The following is an 18,614-nucleotide window of genomic DNA, read 5'->3' on the forward strand; positions in this document are numbered from 1 at the left end:
TGCCTTTAGAACAATCCATAATCCTGCAATACTGTGACCTACAAGGTGAACAGAGCTGCTTCTAAGCCCAATTAACAGAGGAGATTCTGGTTAAACAGATAATACTGTTAAGAGGATGGGCGTGGAGGTGAAAACTCTCATTTCCTTTCCTCTCGTCTCTCCTTTGATAAACCAAGAAGGGCCCAAACATTCTCTTTAAAAGCTACGCAGTTTCAAAAAGGGAGCTTGCTGGACTGGCAGGAGAGGTAGGGCTGGATTTCAAAGTATTAGAAGATGGAAAAAAGAAAAGTTAAAGAGGAGGAAAAGAGACAAAAATAAAAATACAAGGAGCAAGCCCAGAGATGCTGTGGGAGTCAGCAGCATGTGAAAGCCTGTCTTTGGGGGAAGTGGGGAGAAGGTTGGAGAGGAAATTCTAGAGACAGTTGCCTGCAGAGGACTCGGGCTGAAGGGTAGGAGAAGAAGAGTCCAATTGGGTGATGCCAGGAAGGATCCCAAGTGGGATAAATTCCCTGGAGACCACAGCACAAAAAGTTTAAGCCCTAGATGATTAAGCTAGAAAAACAGGGAGAATTGTTTTCTCTTCACACCCTCTCCCCTTCTATTTGAAATGGCAAGAAGGCGACCTTGAAGGCTGGACTGATTGAAGTGCAGCTGCAGTCTGTCAGAATCAACAGCCAGCCATACCTGCAGAAAACAAGCAAGAGCAGCAGCTCCCTCAGGAGGAGGAGGAGGCAAAACATAATTGAGTGCAGGAGTGAAGGAAGGTCAAGAAAAATATGGGGAGAGGCCTTGGGTGGAAGCACCAGAAGCCAGGAAGTGTGGCTGGAGTGTAGCAGCAACCAGTATTATCTGCTACGGCACCAAGGGACAAGAAGGATTGAACCAGACTTAATCAAAGGGATCAAGTTAACTTATAGATGCAGGATAGGACAGTGACAGGTAGCTTTCTTTTTTTAATAAAAACAATATGACAAAGTATATCAATGTATGTATTGTTTAATCAGGACAGTTTATTAATAAGACTTAGATTAAGCTTTTGATGGGGGGTATTGCAGGATTACAAATGGCTATAAAGGGCTCTCAAACCTTTTCATGGAATCAAGGAGAAGGAGGGTGTTCTAGTTCAAACTCTTGCCCATTGTAGAAATTCTCATCCTCTGAATAAAGGCCTGTCTGATATGTTATTGAAAACCTCCAATAATGGATCACCCGCAACTTCAAGAGGCAGGCTATTTGATTGCTTAATAGCTCTCACAGTTGGGAAATCCCTTAGTTTAAGTTTGGATCTCTCACTGTAAAAGTTCCATCCGTAGCTTCTTGTCCAACCTTCATTGTAGCAAGCTCAGATTTGCCCATCTCAGATATGTATTGTATCTGGGTGTAAACTTGACTTGAAAGGTGAGTTAAGGAGAGGATAATAAGCATAAAATTCCTCAATGAGGCTTTACTAGCAGATTTAATGTTGGCTTCCCCTTGGATACCTTCTGATCTGTAAACAACTCTGCATTTTTTAGCAAAAGCCATGCAGCTGGGGAAGGGTGCTATAGTGTATTCATTAAAGAAAAAATGAAGTGGAATAAATCTAGTTCAGAAGCAGATATGTGCTATAGACATGTGGTAGCCATGGCCATCTTGTGTGCAAGTTGTGTCCCTTCCTGGACTGAAAAGCTCTTTTCCTCAGTCAGCTATGCTATCATCACCTCCTGTTTGGACTCTTGCAATATATTCTATTTGAAGCTTGTAACCATTCAGAAGCTATACCGTGTTTCTCCAACAATACGGCCTCTACCAATAGGAAGGCCCAGCATGTTTTATTGGCATAAAATCAAATTAAGCCCCTCCCCCCAAATTTAGGCCTATTTTAAAACATGCAAAATAAGAGGGAAGGGCCATTTGGAGTTGTGGCTTCTGCATTTGGAGCTGCCGCTGCGTTTGGAGCTGCCGCTTCCACGTTTGGAGCGCTGCCGCTGTTTGGAGCACTGCTGCTGTTTGGAGCTGCCGCTTCCGCATTTGGAGCTGCTGCTTCTGCGTTTGGAGCACTGCCGCTGTTTGGAGCACCACCGCCATTTGGAGCACCGCCGCCACTCCAAACACGGCGGCAGCTCGAAACGCGGAAGTGGCAGCTCCAAACATGACGGCGGTGCTCCAAATGGCGGCGGCACTCCAAATGGCAGCGGCACTCCAACCACGGAAGCGGCAGCTCCAAACGTGGCGGCGGTGCTTCAAATGGCGGCGGCACTCCAAACACGGAAGCAGCAGCTCCAAACGTGGCGGCAGAATGGGCAGAAGGGAAAGCAACAGCGGTGGGTGCCAAAGGTCTTGGGTCTGCAGCAAAGGTGTTTGGTGGGAGTAGGGAGGTCTCTGCGCTTCGCCATGATCACCCGTTAGGAGCCGCTGGTGGCAAGGCTAGGGGTGCTCTAGATGAGGATGCAAGGGGAGGGATTAAGTCACCCCCGAAAAGACAGCCTAGCCGTTTTTTCAGGGCTCAAAAAAAAAATAAGGCCCGGCCTTATTTTGTGAGAAACACGGTACCTAGTCCAAAATACAGCCACATGAATAATTATGGATGTTCCAAATTTTGCCCATCTAACCTATTTCCATTTACCAATAGGCCAATAGGCTTTCTACTGTTATTTCTGTCCAGCTGGTAAGTTCTGGATGAGTTGGTACACTCCAGGTCCCAGCTGTAAAGCACTTCACCTTGGAGATACATCATCTCAGTAGATGCTGAGCAACAGCATTCCTCTGAGGTCTGTATGACTCTGACTCTTTGGCTTCTTATGGCTTAAAGCCATAAAAGCCTGGTTCTTTCAACAACCCCTGAGATAGAGGTAGTGATTGGCTCCCTGATGCTTGTTGGAAGTAAGTTTATTTTAGTTATCTTTTTCTGATATGTGCCATGTTTTCTCTCTTTTACTTGATTCTTTTATTATTTTCGTTAGTAGTTTTAATTCTATAGTGTAAACTGCCCAGAGTAATTTTGTAACTGAGGTGGTATACAAGTTTAGAGATAAAAAAGTAGGGACTCTAATGAAGGCATTCTTACAAATTTATGTGATAAGCTTATTATAAAAAAATCATTGTTTATTTTGTTGTCTGGTGCTACTCTGAATCAAAAGCTTTTTGTCTTTTTTTTTAGGCAGATTCACAAATCTCCATTGCTTTGCCAACTGTCTATGAAGTAGATCTCTTTAGGTAAAGATTAAAAAGCATCTTGATTTGATTTCTTGAAGTTCACACGTTACATCAAAGAGTTTCAGGAACTGAAAGCATGAACTGATTAATTAGCAAAGAGACACTGAGATAAGATATCCTAGGAAACACATTTTTTAAATTTACATTACATGCATGTGTGATGTGTAGCTGTTTATGTGTTCTCAAGAAACACTCTTGTCATTTTCCTATGTTTCTGGCTCGTCTGCTAGCACTGCCTATTTGAACAGTAAAAGCAGAGAGCTGTTTTATTTCCTTTAACCGTAGAGAAACAGCATTTTCATTACAATCACCGCTGAAGAACTTTTAAAATTAAATAAACTTTAATTTAGCTTCTAATAGCAATGAGAAAGCACAAGTGTTACCCACTCTTTGGATTAGGGATTAGGGATTAAAACTTTTTCACCATGTGTTGTAGAGGTTGGGACAAAATTGGTAGGGGGGAGACGTATACCATGTCCATTTGTGCATCTGCTTAAAGTTCTTGAGTGCAGTCCCAAGAAAATTACCTATCCTTGGTTGATGCACATTATAATCATTAACTTTAACATACTGTTACTGAAATTTGGTCAGATTTCTTTTTGTGTGAAATGAGCCTACAGGTGGTTAGAGAGGAACTCTATCCACTAATTAGAAAAACAATTCCTGTTGTAGGTTTTCTTTGCTCCCTTTATGAAAATTGTTATATTTCAGAAAGTGTCCAGATGTTTGCAGTAAAAGAAGTCAGAAAGTCATTTCTTGAGAATTTAACTTTCTATGTGATCTCCCATTGTGAATGCTGCAATATGAGCAAATTCAGCTTTGATCTTGTCCTGATAGCTGGTTAAAAATAGGAACCTGGTAACTGTATGGGTTGAACCAGAAGTTCAAATCCCACTTTATCTGTGCAGCTTTTCTACTTCTATGTTTCCCAAGACGTTTTAATAATTATTCTGCCTTAAGAGTCTTGAGTGTGCAAGCCAAGATTATATTTCAATTGCAAATGTTGGTTCTGCTGTCTCTGCTATAAGTAGGGCAAGGGGAAAAAAATATTTACTTTTGTGAATCTGTTTCAGATGTTTCTTGCCAGTGTTCTTTCACATCCAGATGCTGTGGGAACTAGTATTGTTAGGGGAACCATTAGTTGTCATGGCACCGTCACCATCAGAATCTTCAGAAACAGTCTTGGCGCTTGTGAGGTAAACATGGAGTATTTTTAAAAGCTGTATGATGGGCCTGTTGGAATGAATCACAGAATGGAAAGGTTGTAGCGGGATAAAAGCCTTTCAGTTTTTATTAGAAAAGGAAAAGAAAAACTTGGATCAGATGCCGTAAGCCATAAAACTGGTTGCTTTTTCATGATTTATCGCAGTGGATAACTCCAGTTAGTAATACTTTACTCCACAAACAACAATTAAACAGACCATCTCTTAATGTGATATGTCCCTAAATGTATAGGTAATTTTAGAAGCTGCAGAGGGGTTGATGAGGGTAGTAAATGGAATAGCTTCCAGTGTAACCAGCTGAGTAATTAATCATATTTGTTTTTGTGTTGATACTTGTTTTCTTAAAAAAATAAATTAAATACTAATAGATATCATTAAGCAAGTGTTAACTTCAAAAAAAAGGTATCAGGCAATTGTGAGAAGGACAGGAGATTTTACCTGAATGGAACAACAGGTCACCATGGCTGTTTTCTTTGTTATGCATCAAAGCAGCCTGGTTTTTTTTCTGTCCATACAGATGTACATTTTTCCTGCATTGAATCATCACAGTGTTTTTGTCAGGCAGTTTTTGTTACATTTTACTTCACATATTATTAGACTTATATAACATCCCGCAGTGCTTTACAAAACTCTCTGAGTGGTTTATAATGTCAGCCTATTCCCCTCAATAATTTGGGTCCTCGTTTTGCTGACCTTGGAAGGATGGAAGACTGAGTCAACCTTGAGTGGGTCAGGATCAAACCTCTGGCAGTGGGCAGAGTTAGCCTGCAATACTGCATTTTAACCACTGCACCATGACAGTTCCTTTAACCAATAGTGGTGCATTTGTTCAGGATTTCAATTATATTTTTGCCCATGTAAATTTCAGATATACTTTTGCCCTTGCCAACTTTATTCTCTTGGTTTTGCATCCCTCTCCTGCGCCCTCTCATGCACTTTGAGTTAACATTCAATAGCTGTTCAGAGGAGGGAGTGGTCAATCTATGCTCCAAAAGAACCTGAAGGGAAGGACCAGAAACAATAATGATTGGAAACTAATCAAGGAGAGAAGCAACCTGGAACTAAGGAGAACTTCCTGACAGTTAAAACTGGAGGCTTTTACTGTAAGAAGAGTTTGGACAACTATTTGTCTGAAATGGTATAGGGTTTCCTGCTTGAGCAGAGGGTTGGACTAGAAGACCTCATAAGGTCCCTTCCAACTCTGTTATTCTGTTACTCTGCTATATTATGTTCAGCCCTCCTTGAACTTTCTCTTTTTTTGTTTTTGTTCTTGTTTCTTGCAAACCTTGGAATTCCTTCCAGATTGCTAAATTTAGTTTTTCTACAGATAGAACCTTTTGTTTTTAAGATTTGGACTTGGAAACTAAGATTTGAAAAGCTGTTTAGATAGACAAATCCAAGATCCTGTTTGGTGCAGGAAACCACATTAAAGGAACCCTGACTGATGGTTGTTCGGTGTCTGTTTGAATATATCCAGGAAAAGGAAACTCAGCACTCCCTCAGTAATTGTTTCCAGCACCAAATTGCTGATGCTGTTTACTGTTAACAAGAATAGTGTGCAAAATGTTTTGAATCTCAGTGATTTCAAATTTGAAATGAGGTGTTTTAAATTCAAAACATTTGGCAAACCCTTGTAAAATAGCATTAGCTGTTCAGGAAAATACGTATTGAAAGACAGTAGAAAATTGCTACAACTTGGAAGATTTTATCGAGATTAGCTAGCAAATATGTAATAAAAACTTTTATCTCCTATGTGTTCATTTCACAGCTGTATCTCACCTTTGAAGTACTACAGTGATTTTAGACCTTATTTTACAATACATGACAGTGAATTCAAAGATTATACCACTCGTACACAGACCCCGTAAGTAAATGTATGGTTATGTTAAACAGGTTGTTGTTAGAGTAATTTTTCTGATATAATTTTGTCTTGACAAAGGATCTTATGCCTGTTTACTCAAAATTATCTCACTGAGTTTGGTGGTGTAATATTGATTGAAAAGATTAGGAACTTTTAAAGAGGAAATTTTAACAAAGGAATGTATTCTTCAGTTCGACTGTCCATAATTAATTGAATTTTAATTGAGAATTGGAAAAAAGTAAAGCTGTTGCTTATTATGTTATTAAGTTACTAAATTTTCTGTTGCTGTTGCTTATTAAGTTATTAAGCTTATTAAGTTACCTAATTTTCTGTAGAGTATCATTAAAAAATATTCAGAATGATTAAATATCCAAATATGGAAAACATATTTCTGAGCATTTTTAGAAATTAAATTGTGTTGTGCTTAACCACCCTCACGGAAACAAAGCAATGCTTGGAATGTAAAAGTAAAAGATCTAGCAACTTGTCGCTTAGCATATGCTACTATTTCAAACCGAGCTGACATTTCTCTATGAATATTTTTTTTTGAGGTCTACACTTCCTTGTGATCTAGGCAGCATTTCCAGTTGTCATCTGTGGAGGATTTCAAAGGATTATTCAAAGGATTATTCTGCTTTGATGTGAATTTACTAAGACTGTTGATTGAAATACTTGATAAATTGAGAGGGAGATGAAATCATGTCTGTTTAGAGTAAATTAAAGTTAAGCCCATCAAAATACAGAGTAATGTTTATTTTAAAAACTGCCCTAGAATGCCCTGTATTATTAAGCAACATGGGAGGATTCTTGAGTCTGATTAACTTAACACTGAATCTCTTGTTCTTTTTCATTTTTAGTTCTTCCCCCTGACTGGTATAGTTTGCATTTATTCCCAGTTGTTGCATTGGTACTGTACTTTTTTTCTGGGTATTGAAAAAAGCATTGCAGCAGGTTTATAATTAGTAATTTGATTCTTGGGATTTTGTTGAGATATTACCATTAGTGTTTTAATTCAACATGCAAGGAGCAGTGACCAGCCCCAACTGTCTCCTAATCTGTTGGTAAATCAGTATACTACAAGGAGCCTTCAAATGAATGCAGAAGTTTCCTTGTGAACTGGAATCATTCCCTCTCAGAATTCCAGTTCAGAAGAAAGAAATCACCCATAGAGCTGATGGAAGTGATTGGCTTTAAGCATGGAGACCAGTATTTTCACTTATATCACCAATCTAATTTATGGGGGTGGGGAGGCTGGCTCACCACTCCTTACTTGTTGGATCAACATTTCAAGATAACATACCAAGCAATATTACTGGTTTACCGAATTCCAGTTCAGCAGGTTGATATATACATTTCATTTATCTTGTTTTAAAATTACATTGGCGAAAAGTTAGCCAATTAAATGATTTTATCAAGTAGGATAAGTTACTACATTGGTTTTCCCTTTTCTCATGGTACAGGTTTAGTTTAGTTGCTTTTATCATAGTTCTTTGTTAAAAGCCACTTTAGCTTGCATTATTTTACTTAGATTTTCTACATTTTTAAAATAATTCTCATTTCTTTTTATTTCTAATCTCATTTGCTCTTTTGCTTTACAATTGTTTGAGTTTTATAACAATGTCTATATTTGTCTGGTGTTTTCATCAGTTTCTAGAGATATATGCATGGTTAACTAAACAATTAGATCTGCAAAACCTAGGTGTATAACCAGCAAGCTCTTCCAGCTGAGCATAAACCAACATGCATCTGATCTGGGTCATGGAATGTACTGAAATGTGGCAGGCTCTTACTTGGGATTCAGTCACGAGGGAAGAGTCTGAGCATGGAAACAGGATCTTTCAGATCTTGTGAGGGAAGCTAATTCTCTGGAGATCTGTTATGTTCCTCAGCTTTAAAGGGGACAACATTTGCTTAAGCTGTGAGCCATAATGTCCCCAACAGAAAAGAGCAGAACTAAGTTGGTAATAATAAACAATATGAATCTGTTATTTCTGTTGAGGATTAGAGGCAGAAAAGGACATACATTCTTTTCAGTTGGGTAGGGAATAAAGGAAAAGGCTGGTGGGGTTCTTTTGTTTTCTTGTGTGCTGCTTGTGCACTTTCAGCAAAGGAAAAGGGGCTCTCCTATCTGTGCCTTCCCAATCCGAATACATTGTGATTTATAAGCTGTTAGATGTGGCTTGGTGTGTAGTGTGAGCTCAAACCATTTTATCGGATTTGACAAAGTCTGATTAAGCAAGTCATGGTTTGGACAATGTGTTTATCCACTATTCATGTTTACGAGGGCTTTTGCCCTCCAGCACCTGTGACCAACTCTGCCCCTTCCTCTTTTCTGTTCAGATTTCAGCTAACAAAATTGGCTCAGGAAGTTATCACTGTTTTGAGGAGTAAAGCTCTGGCAGAGCCCCTTTATGGGAGATCTATGAACATGAACATGTCTCACTAAGAGAAACTGAGAAATATTTTTTTCAACTCTGTTCATAACTTCCCAGATTGGCTTAAAAAAAACAGCATGTGGGAAGCACAGCAAGTTGGAGGGGAATTTGCAAAATTAAAATCTTTTATGTGAACAACAGCTTCTGTCATTGGCACTGAACTGAAATTCTTTAATATGAATATACAAAGCGAGCCCTTTTGTTTGGGAAAGAGCTACACTGAATCTGAACTTAATGTAAAATATGCTGCATATTTTCTATTTATGTGTTTCCTAACATGCCTTCCCCTCTGGGACATAGCAAATTTCCACCTCTTACTGGTCTCATTTAAGCATCTTTTATATTACAGGCCTTCTGCCATTTTAGGAGTGACAAATCCATTTTTTGCTAAAACACTGCAGCACTGGCCACACATCATTCGAATAGGAGATATCAAGGTCTCAGGTAAAGTATTTAAATTGATTGGTGATTTGTTTTGAGATGTACAGAAAGTTAAACCTATGTTCTTCCATCTGTTGTGGTTAAATGTTGATAAAGTATGTGTGGTACATGCATGGCAGCTGTACTTTGTATGGGTCACTGCATTTTTTATCAACTGCAGTTTCTTGCTATTTTTCAAGGGCAGAGAAATACAAAGCATGTTTCCTTGTCCAGGTGGTGTAGATAACAGTGGTTAAATCCAACTGATAGGTTGCATGTACAATGTTTGATCATGTTGGTGTCATCACCACCTTGCCTGTTTAACCATAGTGTGAAAGCTGATGTGGGCTAACACATTGGCCTTCTCAAAAGATCTACCGAAATAGTGAGTCCCTTCAGGTCATCCTTCCACTCCAAGTCAGGGCTTTTTAAAAGAAAAAAAAAAGTCCTGGGGAGCAGGATGGTTAACGTCTGTGCACAGAGATTTTATCAGGGAAGATTTTCAGCAATCTGATCATTCAAAAAGAGTTGGAAGCAGGTATTATTTTTTTGTATTCCCCTCTCTCCCCTCATGGGTCCTGGAATCAGACTGCCTTCTTTGGAAGGTCACATATTTATGTCAGCATTAACTAAAATGGAAAGATTTTTAGCATACAAAACTACTTTTAAGAACATGAGCACCCTGGAACATTAAGATGCTAATGTTTTATTAAAAGATGGCCTTTTTATGCAATTTGGCAGGTGAAGTTCCAAAGCAGGTTAAAGTAAAAAAACTGAAGAATTTAAAAACCTTGGATTCCAAACCAGGTAATACATTTTTTTCACATTATAAATTTCCAATTTGGAGTCTATGTGGGACAACCCCTGAGATAAATTTAGTGTTTTTCCTTCCTAGGTGTTTATACATCATACAAATCATACTTAAACAGAGATGAAGAAATCGTAAAACAATTACAAAAGGTACTATTTAAAATGTGAAGTATTAAATGTGAAGTATCCAGTAATTCATGCTGGACAGAGACACAATGCATATTCACTTCGTTTTCTCCCTTCTTCTTTTTGAACAAAAAATGTTCTATTTTCACATATTCCCTAATTAGGGCTTGGCCTCCTTGTGAATTCCTAACTTTGTACAAAACAGAAGATGGCCATGTCCCTATGTTATTTGGGTTGTTGTCTTGTTTGGTATATGCTGATGACATATTCAGGAATACTTAAACCTTTCAACTAATTTTCAGCTCAGCCCACTTGCTGCAAGATATCTATAATAAAAACATTTTCACTGTCCCTTCCCTGTGGCTGGCTCCTTGGCAAAGAGGTGCAGGAAGTTTTTTTTAAATAATGTCAAAGAAGGAGTCGTCATTCTTGTCTGTATTCTGGTCCCACCCATTGCTTACTTCAACTTCATCTACTTTGCAATCCACAACAGATTATTTCTATAGGAATTTGACCCTCAACAATATCACCATTACAGTGTTTTCCATTATTCACATATATTTGTGCTCTGTTGCCGTGTTACACATAGGGAAAGAGTTGGATTTTATGATTTGGGACCAAAGTCTTGAATCTCAGTGGGCCACATTTTATCCTTGTCATATGTTAAAGATTTATAGCATGGCTATTAATGGCTATTAAACCATAGCTTTAAATAATTTGACAGAAATTCTGCCCCCCCACATTATATTGTAAAATATTTTCAATATAAACATTGTACATTAACAGTTGCTTATCCATTTCAGTAGAGTACCTGCAGTGAGCATAATTGCTTTTTTTTTCCAGGGAGTACAACAGAAGCGTCCTGCAGAAGCCCAAAGCATAATCCTTCGTCGTTATTTCTTGGAATTGACTCAAAGCTTCATTATTCCCCTAGTAAGTGGACGTAAATGAGAAACCCATTTGTTTCTCAGTGGGAACTGTATTTTTCATCATTTATTTGTAGGCCTAGAATGAAGATAGTTTGAAAAACAAGATAATTGTACAAAACCTGTTTGGTAATGAAATAAATCATAGTCCAGAGTGCAGTCAAATGATTATGGTAAGTTCTAAAGAAAGTTTATTTTTAGTTGTTTATTTACCAAAATGTGTAAGTTGCCTGGATTCCTGTTCTAGACTCTTTTAAAAGAATCTGAATCTGAATAAAAACACATTTAGCAGTACGTTCTTTTGGATCTTACTTATACTTCAAGACAACTTTAAATAAAGCTATTCTTATTTTGTACCATGTCCATTTCATAGTTTATTTTAGGATTTCAAAATTCTAAGAGTTTTGTCAAGAATAAAAAGTACTAGATCTTGTACTAGATTTTATGCATGTACTACTGTGCATATATAGAGGTAACACATATTTTGAAGTTGGGCAAGGTCACACTTCAAAATTTAGTCTTTCATAGAATAGATGCTAGAATTAACATGATGCCAATTTCACATCTTTTATTTCAAAACAGCTGTTCTAGTCACTGTTTTGAATTAAATAAAATACAATTTTATATTTGGCTAACTAATACCTGCTTTTCTGTACAGTATCTTATTTTTACATCTTGTTTTTGTTCAGGAACGATACGTAGCAAGTTTAATGCCTCTACAAAAAAGCATATCACCTTGGAAGGTGAGAATATTTTTAGAAGCTAAGAATTTATTATGTATACACTCACAATCTATGCCCTGTTAGCTTATAGTTGTGTTTTGTCATAGAGTCCTCCACAGTTGAAGCCATTCAGCAAAGAGGAGTTTATGAAAACTCTTGAGAAAGCGGGGCCTCAGCTTACCTCTCGGTTAAAGGGGGACTGGATAGGATTGTACAGGTAATTTTGTTGTAGTAAAAGAACTTAGCAGGATTGCTCATTGTGTTCTAGTAGGCCATGTACAGCTACATTAAATTTTGTTTGTTTATCAAATGTGTATAGCCATATACCTCACTGACTCTGGGTAGTGTACAATAAAGCAGTTAAAACATATTGAAAACAACAATTAAACAAATATGAATAAGATTGCAGGAGGATGAACCAGAATCCTACACACAATGTAACCATCTCATTATAGTTGCCCTTTCTTGCTTATAAAATGCATACTTTAAAAAAATCTATTTTGCTAATGTCAAAATCTGTTTTGAAGGCTATTATTACTAAGGTATTAGAATGATGTTTCCTAACTAATCACACTAAGCGTATACCAGCGCAAAATGTAATATGCCATTCTTTCTAGTTGCTAGCTAAGGCAAATATTGCCCTTTATCCACAGACAAGCCTTAACTGCTTTATAGTTTGGGAATGGGGTATGTAGATAAAGGATAGATAGGAAATTCATGATTCACCTGCTGTTTAAAAACTGGTCTACCAAAATTATGTTAAACAGTGCATCTGCATCTATATATCATTCATTCTTGAAACATCTTCAGTTTCATGTGCACTTTACAGTATTTTGGTGGATAGTTCTTTGGAAGTTTCTTCCATATTCAAAATGGTTACAGTATGTCTTCAAAGCAATATAACACTGAAGTTCATAAGAATCAGTCCATTCTTCCTTTGGCAGTTTATATTGCAAGTAACAAACCAATATTTGTTACTAACATTAACTCTAATTATTAGTTACTGTCATGAGATATAGTAGACGCGAGGGTTCTTTCTCAGTGTACATATGTAAGCAATTCAAGATTATATCTTATGTTCACATTAGATACATTTCATTTGGAAATAAATCTGGATAAGAAGATAGATATTTGCTTTCATTGCAGAATATTTCTGTTAGTGAAACCAATTTTCCCTTTGTTTTATAGGCATTTTCTGAAATCTTATAATTTTGATGGTTGGTTCCGGACACGGCGGAAAGAAATGACACGGAAACTGGAGGCACTGCATTTGGAAGCATTGTGCAATGAGGTTAGATCAGTGTCTTTACATCAAGATTTTTCTCACCTATCCGTAGTAGAAGTGCAAAATAGTGTTTATACACTACTTGAAAATCCAGTGGAAAAATCTGCATATCAAATTGAAATAAGAAGTGCTAGTTTCCCACTGCTGATTTTAAATTACATTGCAGAATCTTGGTATAAGGAGTAGTATTAAAATCACTAATAGTTTAGTTGCTTCAGAATTGGTTTGCTTTTCTTGTATCTTGCTTGATGTAATATTTATGGATGTAATTAATTTCCAGGCACATTTTTTTCTTTTTCTAGGACTTGCTTTTCTGGAGTCAGAAACATACTGAGGTGGAAACAGTGGATCTAGTCTTAAAACTAAAAGCTAAATTGGTAGGTAGAATTTTCCCCCCCAAAACATTCTGTATGCCTTTGCTAATGTTTATGTTCTGTCTCTTTTAATTATTCCAGTTGACACATACATTGTCAGAATGGTTCAAAGAAACCCAATATTGTATATCTGTCCATTCTCCTATCCATGAAAGGATAATGTGAAGGACTTTTGATGATTCATAACCAAGGTTGCCAGTTCCTCCTAAATAGCATCTTTACTTCCCTGTCGATAGTTTTTCTTCCTGGCATCTTTGTGGAACATGTTTACTGCAGTTTCACATGAACATATCAGTTGCTCTTGATTCCTTAGACTGAGAAATAGGCAACTGTTTTTAGACCAATGGGCATTTGTGAAATTTTGAACTTAACCCCCCCCACCATTCACCCATTTTACCAGAAGGTTTCTTGTTAATGCGCAGCACGCCAGCTTCTCATGTTTTAAAATTAATATTAATTAAAAGAAAAATCAGCTAGGGAAGGAGGAGCTGGCTGGGTCCACTTCAACATCCACTTCAACATCTCCCAGACATTGCAGAGTATAAAAGCATAGCACTTTATTCATTACTACCAAATACGTATTGATGTAATTTTTTAAAAAGGTGCTTATCAAAATAATATATTTGTTCACAGCTCCATCTGCTGGTCAAATACAGTTGAAAGGAAAGGCTATTTTCCATTTAATTTAAAACTGAGTTTACCTTCATGACGTGGAAAACATTGATTGAAAATCTGTCAAAATGAATTAGCAAAAGTACCCTATATCATCAGTCCAAATGTTTGAATATAGTTTTCCATATACCGACTGACAGTAGCATTCCAGTTTCAGACAAATATCTTTCCAAACTGAAATATTAGAAAATTTGAGCCTTTGATCTTTTATTTTACTACTGAACTTTGCCTTATAGAAATACCAGTAAGTATCAGTAAGATAGATATTCGATGTAGCAATGATAACTTGGTCTTAGTATAACATTGTAAAATATTTTAATTTGCATTTTTATAATTATAGATTGATGTGGAAAACTTACCTGTGAAACCTGAAACTATCGAAAAGTTAAAGAAGCACATTGATTCAATTATACTTGCACAGCCAGAGGATTTACAGGGTATTTTGACTAAAACTGGTTCTGTGTAACTAGTGAATACTGCCATATTTATCATATCACACATTTCAAAGGCTTAAAGAGGAGATTTGGAGAACTGCAAGCATGAAAAATATCTTGTTATGGAAACACACCTGATCAATGCTTTTAAAAAGCCTTTTAAAGCAGACTTTAAAACTCAACTTGAATACAAAAGGAAGAAGATGGTGTCAATTATGTGTAAAATTAAGTGCTCTTATTGAATCTTAATGTATTTTATAATTGGATGTGCAATGCTGGCGTTGCAGAGCTGCTTCAGCTGGTGGTGCTCTGCCCAATTTATTCCACTCAGGAGAAGCAATATTCCTGCTGGTTTGGAACACTGCCCACTTCAAGATGATAGCTTATATTCTCCAGTGGGTATATTCTTATTTTATCTCCTAATAAAATCTCAGATTGCTGCCGAATCTTGACAGCACTTCTCAGACATCACGGTTCTGTTTGCCAAGCTATGGTTCAGTGTTTGGGAGCACCCTGTGATAGGCCTCCTACTCTTCTACTTATCTTTTGAGATCCATGCATTAATTGTAGTCAGATAAAATATCCTGTTAAAATTACAGGCAATGAGAGGTCTGAACCAAGGTTGAAACCCCTTCAGATCCTGGTTTTAGTCCTCAATTTGGAAGGCACTTGATTCCAAGCACTCCCAGTTTATCTGGCTTAGATTCTCTAGCAAACTGTAATGTTATTAATTAATGTGTGGATGAGGAGAGTTCAAGGAAAAAAGGGAAATACATGCCTCTAGTCACATTTGCTTTGTGACACCTGAACCAAGCTAATTGTCACGTTCGGTGCATAACTTATTTGATCACAGATCTAATTCTAGATGTTAATTAGCTAGACTATAACATAATTAAATGCTTTTTCCTAAAATAACTTTCTTTTTAAGAAACCTATAAAAACTATCACTAGTTTATCTCTCCTTCTCAATTTTTGTAGATTTCAGTGGGTATTTCTCACTAAAGGCCTTTTTAATTAGACCTTTACAGTGATAGGTCTTACTGTAGTACTGCAGTTAAAGTTAAACTAGTATTAACATTCATTTTCAAAGTGTAAGTAATTAGAAAACTATATGCAATGATCAGCTGCCTCTCTTACTTCAAACATCACAAATCACTTTCTTGAGGAAACCTTTGAAACAGTCCTTACTCCCATCTCCAGATATAATTAAAACGAGCCAAAATTCATATAAAGGAAGCAGTCACACAGCCTTCATGTTTACTCATTCTACCTGTTCTATGTAAAATACCACACATATCAAATCAGTATCTAAAATACTTAAAATACTTCCAAGAATATGCACATATCAGGCTGTAGAAATCATTGCACACCAAATGGGCTACTGTATTGGAAAAAAAATTGTTTTCTTACATGAAATGTATTAAGTTTAGCAGTCCCTTCTGACATTTCCTAGTGTAAAGAGAGGTTCCTCAAAGGCAGCCTACTATTTTATATGAATTCACATGGCACATTAACTGTAAGGGTGACTAGTGAATATGCTCTTGCTGCCATGTTACTTTCTTATCCCCTCTAGTGTACTGTATTACATCAGGCAATCAACTAACCATCGTGGATGAATGGAAACCAGACTTCGTCCCTGTAGTCTCTAGGTTATACAGGTAGTCCTCAACTTAACAACCACAACTGAGCCCAAAATTTATGTTGCTAAGTGAGAAATTTGTTAAAAAATTGTAAAAGTGAGTTTTGTTTCATTTTACAATGTTTCTTGCCACATTTATCAAGTGAATCACTAAAGTTGTTAAATTAGTAACATGGTTGTTAAGTGAATCTGCTTTCCCCATTAACTTTGCTTGTCAGAAGGTCACAAAAGAGGATCATGTGAACCTAGGATACTGCAATTGTCATAAATGTGAGTCAGTTGTCAAGTATGTAAATCATGTGACCATAGGGATGATGCAATGGTTATAAGTGTGAACAATGGCCATAAATCATTTTTTAAAACTTCAAATGCTCACTAAGTGAACTGTTGCAAGTTAAGGACTGCCTGTACACTGGTTTCTGAAACTCCAAAATGACAATCACTTCAGGCTAGGGGTGTCAAACTGGCGGCCCGCAGGCCAGATGCGTGACACACAGGCCATGCCCACCCCATCCCTGCAAAGAGAAAAAACATCCCAATACATCACGTGACGGCAGTGTGACATGGCGAATTTAACACCTGTACTTTAGGCCATAAAACACAGTAAATTGCCAGCCTCAGAAAAAAAAAACCATATGCCACAGGGAGTAACAAACCATATGCCACAGGGAGTAACACAGCAGAATTCTAGTGTTCATTAACAGAAGTAATTTGCATATCATGTAAGTACTGTTTTGGATTAAACAATCCCACAGATTGTAACCAGATTCTATGCAGTTTCGTGCATATGCAGTTGATCCAAAAGGACAGACTATAGATATAATTTTGTCTGTTAGACTGGACTAATAGTAATTCTAAATTATGTCTGCTGCATAGCTACTGAAAGAACACTAATTTGCATTAAATTACTGTCTCTTCCAGTGTTATAAAACTTAAGTTATTTCACTATTACGTTATACTAATTTAACTTACATTTCTTCAAAGAGGTTATGCAAATCACATCTGTCTGTACTCTTTAAGTTCACACAATGAGCCATTTTTCACAAGCAATAAATAATTGCTAATGTCAGGCATGATATTCTTCCGATTAAAATCGGAATTCCGATTTTTTGGGGAATCGCCCCCTCCTTTCCCCCCACCCCTTCTTCTCCTCCTTCCCCTCCCCTCGGAGGCCCCAAGTCAGGAGTTGCTGGCGCGGCTCCGCGCGGCTCCAGTCCCGCGTTGCCTCAGGAAGGGAAAGGCAAAAAGGAAGAGCCGCGGCAGCGCTTTGCAACAGCAGCAGCGGCTCCTGGTTTTGCCTTTCCTTCCCGAGGCAACGCGGGACTGGAGCCGCGTGGAGCTGCGCCGGCGGTAGCAACTCCTGACAGCCCCAGCCGGATACCTGAGCGGAGCCCGGGCGGTGCGAGCGGAGGCCGCTGAGCGGCAGGAAAAGGGAGCTGGGCCAGCCACAGACCAGCCTCCGTGCAACACGCCGCCGCCCGGCCCTGGCGAGGGAAGGCAGCGGGCGCTCCCCGGGCGCGCGGCGGGGGGTCTCTTTTGGCCGGCCCCGATTTTTTTTCCAGAGCGGAATATCATGCCTGTAATGTGTATTTTTTTTTTGTTCAAACAAGCATTTTATAATGTATGTGAAATAGGACTTGGAGAATATGTTCCAAGAATGTTAAACTTGTTCTACTGTGTCCAAAATTATATGTATGTCTGTACATTCATAACACAGAGATTTCATAATTATTGCTTTCACTGAATATTCATTTTGAGTAAGATTAACATGTAGGCCTTTTGTAGAGAATTGCCTCTGAATGACATTTTGTACTATTATTTAGAGTCCTTAGATTTAGTTCCAAACTTCCCTCTGTATTTTTTAAAAACTATTTTAATATTCATTTATATGAATTCCAAATCAATATGAAAGTGAATTGTAAAAAGCTGACTTCTGCAAATATGCCAATATTGCATTATTGTCTCACACATCCTTTTGCACATTTTAAATAATGGGAACTAAATCTTCATTAACTGAAGCATTACATAATACATTTGAACTAGCTACATTAGCTTATTTTCCAAGTGTATTTTTAAATGAAATAAATATCACTTTTACAGAAACTTTCTATGTCTATTCAGTGTGTTATATGATAGAAAACCTTTGGTCGGTGTACTTCTGACACTCAAGGAACCTCAATAAACTTCAATGCCAGTATTTTTATCTCGTATCCCCCTAGATTATTAATACTACCATTATGTCATTTAAACTTCTAAAAAGTACGCCTCAGAGCAGTGGTGGTATACTACCGGTTTGGCCCAGTTCTGCCGAGCCGATAGCGGCGATGTGCAGCGGAGACTGAACTGGTTCTCTCCGCCACTCTGCTATTGAGCCCACCTGTCCGCCCAGGCTCCCATACTCACCTTTATCCTCTGCTTTTGAAGCGCAGCTGCTGTGCGCTGCACAGCAGATTACTGCGCGGCAGCTGCTGAAGCAACTGGGAGAGTGCAGG

General features: G+C 37.8%; 1 protein-coding gene across 2 annotated transcripts in view; it reads left to right on the forward strand.

Annotated features, from left to right (window-relative positions):
• DENND6A (DENN domain containing 6A) overlaps nt 1–16,857 on the forward strand; it is a 30,472-nt gene extending 13,615 nt beyond the window's left edge. Inside the window, exons 9-20 of one of the 2 annotated variants that reach the window (XM_026677639.2) lie at nt 3,140–3,195; nt 4,269–4,391; nt 6,187–6,282; nt 9,064–9,158; nt 9,876–9,941; nt 10,030–10,094; nt 10,914–11,003; nt 11,686–11,739; nt 11,826–11,935; nt 12,907–13,009; nt 13,306–13,380; nt 14,390–16,857. In XM_026677639.2, the coding sequence (XP_026533424.1) occupies nt 3,140–3,195; nt 4,269–4,391; nt 6,187–6,282; nt 9,064–9,158; nt 9,876–9,941; nt 10,030–10,094; nt 10,914–11,003; nt 11,686–11,739; nt 11,826–11,935; nt 12,907–13,009; nt 13,306–13,380; nt 14,390–14,515 (1,059 nt within the window). In that variant the 3' untranslated portion in view covers nt 14,516–16,857. The remainder of the gene's footprint in view (nt 1–3,139; nt 3,196–4,268; nt 4,392–6,186; nt 6,283–9,063; nt 9,159–9,875; nt 9,942–10,029; nt 10,095–10,913; nt 11,004–11,685; nt 11,740–11,825; nt 11,936–12,906; nt 13,010–13,305; nt 13,381–14,389) is intronic. The other variant, XM_087954747.1, reaches the window with a different exon arrangement.
• The last annotated feature ends 1,757 nt before the right edge of the window (nt 16,858–18,614 follow it).

This window comes from Notechis scutatus, chromosome 2, assembly GCF_049901735.1.
Source record: "Notechis scutatus isolate UNSWTSFEM ecotype Mainland chromosome 2, rNotScu1.2, whole genome shotgun sequence".
Lineage (NCBI taxonomy): Eukaryota > Metazoa > Chordata > Lepidosauria > Squamata > Elapidae > Notechis > Notechis scutatus.